General features: G+C 33.6%; 1 protein-coding gene across 1 annotated transcript in view; it reads left to right on the forward strand.

Moving 5' to 3' along the window:
• LOC114325185 (probable multidrug resistance-associated protein lethal(2)03659) overlaps positions 1 to 13,051 on the forward strand; it is a 276,165-nt gene that overhangs the window by 252,099 nt on the left and 11,015 nt on the right. Inside the window, exon 11 of the mRNA XM_028273181.2 lies at positions 1,999 to 2,314. Coding sequence (XP_028128982.2) covers positions 1,999 to 2,314 — 316 coding nt within the window. The remainder of the gene's footprint in view (positions 1 to 1,998; positions 2,315 to 13,051) is intronic.

Raw genomic sequence — 13,051 nt, forward strand, 5'->3', positions numbered from 1 at the left:
GCGAAATATTCGACCATTCCACTACTTTTGGGACACTCTATATAAACTTATATCTGACAATCAGTTTGACACTGACACTTATCGTAAAGATAGTGACACTTATAGTATAGAAGTGCGGCCAATAAAATTAAAATAGCGATGATGATTTCCAACCTCCGATAGGGGACGGAACCTGCTGTGGGAGCACGCCAAATAGAATTCTATTTTAGTGACGTCACGTTGCCTAGCAACCGTCGATTCTCCCATTATGAAATTCTATTTTGTGACGTCAGCAAAATAGAATTCTATTTGGCGTGCTGGGACGTCACTAAAATAGAATTCTATTTGGCGTGCTCCCGCACCTGAAGAAGAAGAAGTAAAGATAGTTATCTTTGTTTCACACTCTTAAAGACAAATAGAAACAGTGTAGACTGCAGCAGCTTTGGTAAATAAATATGGTTTTTTATTTGGCAACAGCGCTGTCCTGTCAAACTTATGACGGTAGCGAAAAAACTAATAAATGAATAAAAATTTGTTGAATTTTTTTGCCGTTAATTGTGCATTCCTAATTGTTTGACTTCGAGTATAGATACATAGAATAACAACACCTTAGAGCTACACAGAGTAAGGATATGCCTCTATAGTTTTTTGTAGCTGAGTTTGTCTTCTTTCTTGTGAATTGGGTATATACTTGCTTTTTTCCAGTCTCCTGGAATTCTTTCTGGAATGCTTCTATGTTCCACACGTCTGCTATTAGTTGAAATGATATGAAATCTATCTATCAGCGTGTGTCCTCTAATTTTGAGAATTTCATCTGGTATGTTGTCAATCCTGGGTCTTTATTACTCTTCAGTGCTTTAATGGCATCCATTATTTCCTGTCTTGTGAGTGGGTATGTTAAATTCATTACTCTGGCTCTAATGTTCTGTTATCTCGAACAGGGCTGTGTTTGTTTGTAATTGTTCTATTATCAGACACTTGAGATAGATTTTCCAGGCTGCTTTTATAGGGCTTTTCATTCACAGTCATTTGTTTCGAGCTTCTGTCATGTGTCACATAATATTAATATATCTACGTCGTACGTTATTGGTATTACCAATGATACAAACCGAAGACGTATGACGTAGATATATTAATATTATGTGACACATGACAGAAGCTCGAAACAAATGACAATCGATGAAAAGCCCTATTGCTGCATGGTCACTGATATTTTGTTTTTCACTATTTCTAAAAAGATCAGTGCGTGGTTTATACGCTGTGAGCTCGTACGTAGAGGGGATATTTATAAAATCGCGAGCGCCAGTAGTGACAAGTCTGTAAACGTTTACCGGAAATTTGACATAAATGTCAAAGTGAATAATTTAAAATTAAAATTAAAAACATTAATTATAAAAAGTATTAGTTGGTCAAAGCTGTGGTATATATTTTTACCTTAAATATACTTACGTTTTAAATACTGAATTTACGTTTTTTTAATGTTCCGTAATATGTAATTATCAATTCTTCTAATAATCTTAGCGCCATCTACACGATAATTGTGAAAGCATGCGAAGTAAGAAATTAATTTTTCATCAATAGAACGTCAAAATGATTAGCAAAATCTTAAAAAAATCTATTACAATTTAATTACTTTTTAGCGTTGTAAATATTAAGTGATAACAGTTAAATAATAAATTTCAAAATTACCGGTGAAAGTTGAACTAGTAATCCGCCAGGAGCGACACCAGCGAAGCTCAGAGCGTATATCCCAACTGCGAGTTGTTTCAGGAATTTATATGCTTCTCCGGTCTCATCTTCCATTCTTAGTGTTTGGTTGTTTTGTTATGTCCTCAACTTTCTTGTTTTAAAATAATTATTACCTATTTTATTAATGTTGTTTGTATGATGAGCAAAACAAAAAATGTATTTAAAGGCATTTAACATTTTAACCCAACATAGCAGTAACCGTAACAAAATATTATTATGTTTTGTAGCACCATTTGCTAATTTATTAGTCATTATTGTTTTTTTTTGTAGGTAAAATGCGTGAAAACTTGGATCCTTTCGAAAACTACAGTGATGACGTATTATGGAACGCCTTAGATCAAGTTGAACTGAAAGATGTAATATCCGAACTGCCAGCAGGCCTCAATACAGAAGTTACAGAAGGAGGAAACAACTTCAGTGTTGGCCAGAGGCAGTTGGTTTGTCTGGCGAGAGCTCTTATTAGAAATAATAAGATTTTGGTCATGGACGAAGCTACCGCGAATGTGGATCCACACACTGATTCTTTGATTCAGAAAACCATCAGGGATAAGTTTGCGGATTGTACGGTGCTGACAATTGCCCACAGGTAAATAGATACTTATAAGAGGTGTAACATAGTACGTTAACCCTTAGCATTGAATAAAATATTATAAGTATAGTTTATAGTAATGTAAATATGTTTCGGCATTGACCGGTATTGACCTTATGATTTATTGTATATAAACGAACCAAAGAATTGACGAGACATTCAGATCAATCGATTAGTCACGATGAAGCAATAATACCTTAGTTATTGTTTACATATATACTGTTGTTTAATTGTTTAAACGAACGCTGTGAAGTTCAAATATATTTATAAAGTGAAAATGGTATATTATTATACATCCCGCACTTAGGGCACAATATCTCAGCCACCAGACCTAGTACCACGTCATGGCGATCATCTGCCTAATTGGAAAAGCATGCTAAGCTCCAGCCTTTTGGACCCGAAGGAAAGTACGCAGAAAATAGTTGTTATAAACTAGAAATGGGAAGTAAAACCAATCCAATAGAGAAACGAACCAAAGTCGACACAGGGGAGAAACTTTAAGAGGACAATCCAAAGAAGCAATCCAGGTGTAAAGAGACAAGGTAAGAATTTATCCTATTTTTATACTTCCTTTATCGAACTTTTATTATTATTTTCAAATTTTTATTATCATGATGGACCGAGTTTAAGGTATTGACATTATTTTATAGGGATTCTAAAATATAATATTCTTTAATATTCATTGACATGACATTTTACTAATGATTTAACTTAATATAACATAACATTTTTTTTTAATATAATGAGCAATGATTAGATTTACTTTAAATGTCGGCTAATTGGGAAACTTTTGAAAATAAATTAGATAGCCTGTTAAAAGAAAGTGATAAACAGAGTAAAAGAGCATTGAAAAAAGCAATACCCAAAAATATAGAAGTACGATTGGACATAATCAGCAACCTAATCACTACATATAACGAGTTCATTGCACTGGTAAGCAAAAACGAAGGAATCCTTAACGACGCTCAGCGTACTATTTGTAGCAATTATTTCTGCAAAATCAGGGATAAGGTTATCAGAACTTTCCAAGCTCTAGACTCAAGGATAATAGTTCCCGAGACGATTACACAACATATAAGAAAAGATATAGTGGAAGCACAGGACCACAGCGAAACTGAGGAAAACATGGCCTTAAATATGAACGACTTTCTAACTACAGCGAGTAGGGTGTTGCCCAGAGAATTCGATGGAGAAATCGGGAAGTTGCAAGCATTCGTGGATGCATTAGAATTCGTAAAATCGATACAAGAAGGGCACGAAAATACAGCAATAACACTGGTAAAATCAAGGCTTATTGGAAAAGCGAGAAGTCTAATCACGACAGAGGATTCCATCGAAAAAATTATAGACACATTAAAGAAAAATATAAAAGGAGATAGTCCTAAATTGGTAATAGCCAAGCTGAATAGGAAGAAACAAGCCCATAGGGACGCGACAACATACGCTACAGAAATAGAAGAATTGGTAGAACAACTGAAAACAGCGTACATAGCGGAAGGAATGCCCGGAGACCTGGTTAGAAAATACGCGGCAGAAGCAACAGTCAATACATTGACGCGAAATGCAAGTTCGGAAAGGGTAAGGATAATAATGGAAGCAGGGAAGTTTGACACACCACAGGAGGCGTTGACAAAATTTTTGTCAATAGACACGTCAGATGAGCAGCAGAATAGAGTGCTGAACTATAAGACCAACTTTAGAGGAAACAGTAGTAGAGGTCAGGACAGAAATTGGAATAGAAACAATTATGAGAGACAGCAAGGAGAATGGCGAAATAACAACGGTACTAGATATAGAGGAGACCCAAGATATAGGAGAAATCAGGAATATTATAATAGGGGAAACAGTAGATCAAATTTTAACAGAGCAAATAATGCCAATATTAGAACTTGCGAAAGCGAGAGTACAAGCGAAAATTCGCCTGAGGAAACGCAGTTGGGGTTTTGAATGGAAATAGGGTTAGGGTCAATCCCAACCGTCTCACAAAAGAAAGTAGCCATTATATTTACAACTTTGACTTAACACTCTCTAACTTTGTAGAAATTTACACAAAAATATCGAATAAAATACACACATTTATACTGGATACAGGAGCAGATATTTCCTTATTAAAAATTGAGGATGATTTCCCACGCCAAGCAATACAAAGAAACTCAATAGTCAAAATAAAGGGAGTTACGCAAGGAGAATTACAAACGTTAGGGAGAGTAGACACTTTACTAAACATAAATGGAAAAACTTTTCTTCATAGCTTCCAGGTAGTTAGGAAAGACTTTCCGATACCCACAGATGGAATAATCGGGAGAGACTTCATAACCAAATATCAATGTATGTTAGACTATTCCAACCTGAAACTACACGTAAAAACTGACGATGATTATTACATTAGTCTTAATATTCTTGATAACACAAATCAGAACAACATAGCAATTCCACCGAGATGCGAAATTTATAGATTAATCAATGGATTTAAAGGTATAAATGAGAATATAGTCGTAGAACAACAGGAAATTATACAAGGAGTTTTCATAGCAAGATCGATCATTTCAAGGAGAAACCCATATATCAAAATTTTGAATACAAACTATGAGAGTGCGATTATCAATACAAATGACATCAAAACATTGGAGCTGAACCTATTCAACATATATAAGGTGGAGAATGTTATGGAAAACAGGAAGAAAATATTGCAGGAATCACTGAATCTAGAAGTTCCTGAGTATGCGAAAGAGAAACTAGTAGCCTTGTGTGAAGATTTTGCAGACATCTTTGCATTAAAAGACGACATATTAACACATAATAATTTTTACGAACAGAAGCTACGGGTGAAGGATACTACCCCAGTATATATTAAAAATTATCATACCCCACATTTTCAAACATCGGAAGTCAACGCGCAGGTAAACAAAATGCTAAAGCAAGGTATCGTAGAACCTTCAACGTCGGAATACAACAGTCCAGTAGTTTTAGTACCTAAAAAATCAATAGACGGAAGCAAGGCGTGGAGATTGTGCATTCATTTTAGACAACTTAATAAGAAGTTAGTCACAGATAAATTCCCGTTACCGCGCATAGATGCAATTCTAGATCAATTAGGAAGATCTAGGTGGTTTTCAGTCCTGGACCTAATGTCAGGTTTCCACCAAATCCCACTAGAAAAAGCCTCAAGAAAATACACCTCCTTCAGTACAGAGAAAGGATCATTTCAGTACACAAGATTACCGTTTGGGTTAAACATAAGCCCAAATAGCTTTTCAAGAATGATGTCGATAGCATTCTCAGGATTGACACCCGAAAAAGCATTCCTATATATGGACGATATAGTTGTAATAGGCATATCAGAAAATCATCACTTAACTAACTTAAGAAAGGTATTCGAAACATGCCGGAAATTCAACCTAAAGCTAAATCCTGAAAAATGCCAATTCTTCCGAAAAGAGGTTACTTACTTAGGGCATGATTTATCTCAAGACGGCGTACGACCAGATAAAGCAAAATATTCGGTAATTGAGAATTATCCTACCCCTACAAACGCTGATGAAGCAAAAAGATTTGTAGCTTTTTGTAATTATTACAGACGATTTATTAGGAAATTTGCAGAAATTTGTATACCGCTAAATAGATTGGCAAAGAAAAAAGTGAAATTTGAATGGTCGACAGAGTGCGAAAATTCTTTTCAGAAGCTAAAACTGGCATTAACAAACCCTCCTATACTTCAATATCCGGACTTCAACAAACAATTTATTTTGACAACGGATGCATCTAATACAGCATGTTCAGCAATTCTGAGTCAAAACTATGATGGTATAGATCTACCCATAGCATATGCATCACGTGCCTTCAAGAAAAGTGAAATCAATAAGCCTATAATTATGAAAGAACTGCTAGCTATACATTGGGGCATAAATCATTTTAAATGCTATCTATATGGGGCACCGAAATTTATTATTAAAACAGATCACAAACCATTGACCCATCTCTTCTCCATGACAGAACCTACATCTAAACTCACAAGAATTAGGCTAGATTTGGAGGAATACAACTTTGACATACACTACATCACAGGAAATAATAACTACGCGGATAGTATTTCAAGAATATCCGTGGATCAGCTGAAAGGCTTATATATTGATAATACTCATATCTTGGCAATAACAAGGGCCCAAGCAAAAAGAAATGCGGGGTCTAAGGTAGAGTGCGGAAAGCCCGTCCCGAATCAAGCAAAGATTAACACTCACAGTCAGGGAAAAGCTGTAAGGAAGGTACTAAATAATTTAGAAGCACATAAGCTACCAATTCTGTCTTTTGTAGATAACCGTATTTCTCTCGAGATGAACATACGGATCAGAAACAGGATACGGGTTTGCGAAAGACTGCCTACCAATTTTACCAACTTTGATTTAGGTCAAGCGTTGGGAAAGCTTAATAAGCTTGCGGAGGCTAGAGGAATCAAAAGAATAAAAATATATACGAATGACGTTATTTTCACAAACTGCACAATCACAGAATTTATAGAGAAAGGAAATAAAGTATTAAAAAATATAGAAATATGCATTTGCGAAGTACCTAGAACAATAACGGAGAAAAAAGAAAAAAAGGAATTAATAGAGACCTATCATAACCACCCGATGTTTGGAGGCCATGTAGGGAATAATAGACTAATAAAGAAACTAAAAGCCAATTTTAAATGGAAAAATATGGAAAACGAAGTAAGACTGTATATCAAGAATTGCCACAAATGTCAAGTAAACAAACCAAAGAAAGGCCATACAGAGGAATTCGTAGTAACGGACACTTCCGAGAAACCATGGGATATAGTGTATATTGACACGGTAGGCCCATTCCCACGGAGCAGAGAAGGAAATCGGTATTGCATAACAATGCTCTGCGAACTGACGAAATACGCAGTAAGTATCCCGGTGCAGGACAAGGAGGCGCATACAATAGCTAGGGGTATATTCGAAAACTTCATATCCACCTACGGGCTAATGAAACAAATAAGGACGGATCAAGGGACGGAATACAAAAACGAAATAATGTCGAGTTTGACGAAAATGCTCAACATCCAACATAACTTCTCGGTAGCTTACCACCCTCAATCGATAGGAAGCTGCGAAAAATTACATCGCACACTTAACGAGTACGTCAGGTGTTTCATCAACGAAGGTAAGGATGACTGGGATGAGTGGTGTAGAATGTTCACATACTGTTACAACACCACCCCCAATTCATACCATGGGTACACACCTTTTGAATTAGTATATGGGAGGCCAGCAAATATACCTGAGAACCTCACCTCTAACATCCAACCATGCTACAATATAGACGCATATTATAATGAGCTTAAGTATAAACTTCAGTTTGCGCATACCAGAGCCCGCAAAATTTTAATACAACAAAAAATAAACAGGCAGGGGCAAAGCCAAATCGTAGCATCACCTCAGAAATTCAAAGTAGGTGACTTAGTCTTAATTAAAAACGAAGAGAACACCAAATTCGATTCATTGTACAAAGGTCCATATAGGATATCAGAGATAGGTAAAGTAAATTGCAAAATTGAGTTAAAACCGGGAAAAATAAAGGAAGTTCATAAGAATAGGCTATATTCATACAAGAAGTGAATTAGTGTGAAAGAAAGACTAAAATATATTTAATTTGTAAATAAGATTTAATCTGCTTATAAAATAGGTACCAATTTATTAGAATAAGGAATAATATAAATATTTTATTGCTATATTTTGGATAAAAATAGGATTTCTGTTAAGTTAGGGTGATAATATAGTTGAGGACTTATATCTGACGATATAAGCCCTCCTCTCTAAAAGGGGATGATGTAACATAGTACGTTAACCCTTAGCATTGAATAAAATATTATAAGTATAGTTTATAGTAATGTAAATATGTTTCGGCATTGACCGGTATTGACCTTATGATTTATTGTATATAAACGAACCAAAGAATTGACGAGACATTCAGATCAATCGATTAGTCACGATGAAGCAATAATACCTTAGTTATTGTTTACATATATACTGTTGTTTAATTGTTTAAACGAACGCTGTGAAGTTCAAATATATTTATAAAGTGAAAATGGTATATTATTATACATCCCGCACTTAGGGCACAATAGCTCAGCCACCAGACCTAGTACCACGTCAGAGGTGTAATAGTTTTAAAACAAAGCAAGTTGCTTCTTGTTTTTCGTTGTCTTGTTTCGGAGAAATTTTCGTTTCTCCATTTGGTCATTATATTTAAACTCAAGGTAACGTACGATTCATTTGCTGGAAACTACTGGCTTTATTATTAGATTCAATAGATTAAAAAATAAACTTAACCAACTGATGAGAGATAAAAATTGGCTTGATCAAGTATCTAATGTCACAAATAACAGAAAGTTCTATCTCTAAAAGATCCAGAGAGTCTCTCCATTGAGATATAGGTACGTGGTAATACAAAACCTCCCAGTGTTTCTTTCGCAAAGAACATCTACCAGAATTCCTGTTACCGCTTTATCAACAAATTCTTCTTCTTCTTCTTCTTCTTCTTCTTTTTGTATAGACATGACTCTGACTGTTTTTTCAATGTACCTCTAGTAAGTTGTCGTTCCATCGTTTTCGTGGTCTTCCCACTGATCGTCTTCCTATTGGTGAACCGTCTCTCGCTGTTCTGACTATCTTATTTGTTGTAATTCGGCTTATGTGGTCATTCCATTCTATTCTTCTGTTTCTTACCCAGTTATTAATGTTACCTTGCATCTCCGTTGTATATCTGTACTTCTAAAACTGTCCCATAGAGTCTTACCATCGATTTTTCGAAGGGTTTTCATCTCCGCTGTTTCGAGCAATCTTTTTGTCCTCTCTGTGTCGGGTCGTGTTTCTGCCGCGTATGTCATTATTGGTCTGATGACTGTTTTGTAAATTCTGCCTTTCATTTCTTTTCCGATATTTTTATTTCTCCATATTGTGTCATTCAGGCAACCTGCGGCTCTGTTTTCTCTCTTCACTTGATCTTCCACTTCTGTTTCGAGCCTTCCGTAGCTAGATAGTGTGATGCCTAAGTATTTAAAATCCATCACTTGTTCTGTTATCTGACCTTCCAGCTCCAATTTACATCTTATTGGATCTGCTGTTATAACCATGCATATTGTCTTTTTTGAGGAAATTATCATGTTAAATATTCTGGCGGTTATGTTAAATTGGTGCAGCATACGTTGTAAATCATCTTCACTTTGAGAGATTAGTATTATACCTTTTGCATCGTCCGCATAGCAGATTATTTTAAGTTGTTTTTCTCCCATTTGGTATCCTTTTTTAGTTCTTACTTTTTTATTATTGCGTCCATGATCAGGTTGAACAATAAAGGACTCAAAGAATCCCCCTGTCTTATCCCATTGCTGGCTTCAATTGGGTCAGTTAGTTCATCTTCCACTTTTACTTTTATTGTGTTGTTCTGGTAAATGTTTTCGATCGTTTTAATTATTCCTAGGGGTACCTCTCTCGAGTATAACAAATGGATAACGTCCTTTAATGTGACCCTGCCAAATACTTTCTTAAGGTCCACGAAACATAAATATGCCGGTTTGTTGTATTTCAACGATTTCTGTTGAGGCAATCATTATAAATATAGCGTCAGTGCATGACCTTTCCAACCTAAAACCTTGTTGTTCTTCTGCTAATGGTATAATTTCATTTTTGTCTGGTTATCACTTTGGTTGTTAATTTTAATGTTGTGTTTAATAAAGTTAATTCCTCTGTAATTCTCCGGGTCCGATTTGTCTCCTTTTTTGAAGAGGGGTATTAGGATGCTTGATCTCCATTCTTGTGGTATTCTGTTTTGTTCTATTATTTTTTGTATTAGTTTTAATATTTGCTTATACTAAATTTGCAAAGAAGATGCAGTAGAAATAAACAAACCAAGACACGTTAAATGCTACTAGGAACACTCCCGAATCATAATTTACAATGTAAAACTTTGGAAATCATGATTTGGGATTGACAATGTATAATATACATTGTAAATTATGATTCGGGAGTGCTCTTAGTAGCGTTTAACGTGTCTTGGTTTGTTTATTTCTACTGCATCTTGATTACAAATTTAGTACCTATAGTTAGATCTTGTCCTCCGTACTTTAGGAGTTCGTTCGATATTCTGTCCTCTCCTGGAGATTTTCTATTTTTGAAGTGAAAACTTCTTTAGAGACGTTGTGCGATTTTTGGATAGGGGAAAAAGCATTGAATTCGCGACCGTCATCGCGACCTTAATCTTTAGGGACGTTGTGCGATTTTTGGATAGGGGAAAAGCTATGAATTGGCGACCGTCATTGCGACCGTCATCGCGACCGTCATCGCGACCGTCATAGCGACCGTCATCGCTTATGCTATATATTATGTGTATGTATACAGGGTGAGTTTTTAGTGCGGGATCGGTCGATAACTCCATTATGGTATAAAATATCGAGAAAAGTTATTTAAAAAAAATGTAGGCAATGATATTCTCCACGCTTGGAAAATATGTCCATTTCTACAGGGTGATCAGTAACTGCGTGGTATATCAAACATATAATTTTTTAAATGGGACACCCTATATATTTTTTCATATTTATATTCCCCTCATAATTCTTGTTCATGTAATATATGGATTTGCATTACTATACAGAGTATTTAACAAGTTATGACCATTTTTATTTCGAAATCACTATGAGATTAACACCCTGTATATAAAGAAGTAATTCCTAGACAATAATTTGTTTTATGTAATAAGATAAACAATATACTGTAGTTTTTAAATTAAGTCCAATTCACATCATTGACGAATATTTGTATACAGGGTGAACTACAAAACCAAATTATGATTTTCTCAATTTTTTTAAATGGATCACCCTATATTTTATTTTTCAAAATTATTGTATTTAATATACTCTTTCATTTTTATATAGCATTCCCTATATCTAAACTGATTACTTTCCGAGATATTTTTAGTTATCTTCAAATTTCGGGACTACTTTCAATTTTTCTAGTAGAAATAAGTTAGTATTGAGTGATAATTAATCAAAATTATTTTTATTAGATAAATAACTAACACAAAACATAAACCATAGCAATATGCAGTGAATATACCAATAAATGTGATATTAAGAAATTATCATATTTCCCTAATAGACAAGAATCGTAAAATTCCTACAAAAAAAACTTTGTATTGTATATAATAATATAAGATTATTTTTATTCAATAAATAACTTACATGAAACATAAATCAAAACAATATACAACTGATGTAACAGTTTTTAGATTGGTATATCAACAGCATTCTAAGCCAAGAATTTTTTAGTAGAACATTCATTTTTATAAGCACTTTTAAACTACAAAACAAAATTAAGATTTTCTCAATTTTTTTTTAAATAGATCGCCCTATATTTTATTTTTTTTTGAAATATTGTATTTATGATACTCTTTCATTTTTATATAGCATCTCCTATACCTAAACTTATTAGTTTCTGAGATATTTTTAGTTTTCTTCATTTGCCGGGAATACATTCAAATCTTATAAATATAAATAACTTACATAACAAATAAGTATTATGTAATAATATAACAAATATTTTCATTCAATAAATAACTAACAAAAAAATAATAAACCATAACAAAATTTAATGAATGTACCAATTAATGTGATGTTAAGGATACAAGTCTAAAATAAATGTTGAAAATGACCACTTTCAACGTCTATGCAATTTTGTAACCGATATTCAAATGACCGAGCCACATTTCTAACATTGTTGTAAGTCAATATTATTAAAAGCTTCTTTTATTCTATTTTTCATATCATCAAGCGTTGTTGGATGCTTCTGGTATACAAGGTTTTTTATATATCCCCACTTGAAAAAAATCAATTTTGGAAGAACTGGAGCACCGTCGTATAAAAACCTCAACCGTCAAAAAATGTGGACCAATCAAATAATCTGTAACAATATCACCTTAAACATTTATAGATCACCTAGTTTGAGTGTTAACAAAGTAGGGATTTCTTGATCATACTAATGAAATTTAATATGAAAATTATATTATTAATAACTGCGGGTCACAATCTGCAATTAGGAATGTGTTACTAAAAACTTCTTGGCTTAGAATGCTGTTGATATAATAATCTAAAAACTATTAAAATTAGTTGTATATTGTTTTGATTTATGTTTTGTGTGAGTTGTTTATTAAATAAAAATAATCTTGTAATTTTATTATACACAAGATACCTATAATTTTTTTGTAGGAATTGTATGGTTCTTGTATATTAGGGAAATATGATAATTCCTTAATATCACATTTATTGATACATTCATTGCATATTGCTATGGTTTATATTTTTGTGTTAGTTATTTATTGAATAAAAATAATTTTGTTTAATTATGATTCAATACCAACTTATTTCTACTAGAAAAATTGAATGTATTCCCGAAAGTTGAAGAAAACTAAAAATATCTCCGAAAGTAATAAGTTTAGATATAGGGAATGCTATATAAAAATGAAAGAGTATAATAAATGCAATATTTTTGAAAACTAAATTATAGGGTGATCTATTTAAAAAAATAGAGAAAATCGTAATTTGGTTTTGTAGTTCACCCTGTATACAAACATTCGTCAATAATTTCAATTGGACTTAATTTAAAAACTACAGTATATTGCTTATCTTACTACATAAAACAAATTATTGTCTATGAATTTCTTCTTTATATACAGGGT

This window comes from Diabrotica virgifera, chromosome 9, assembly GCF_917563875.1.
Source record: "Diabrotica virgifera virgifera chromosome 9, PGI_DIABVI_V3a".
Classification (NCBI taxonomy): Eukaryota; Metazoa; Arthropoda; class Insecta; order Coleoptera; family Chrysomelidae; genus Diabrotica; species Diabrotica virgifera.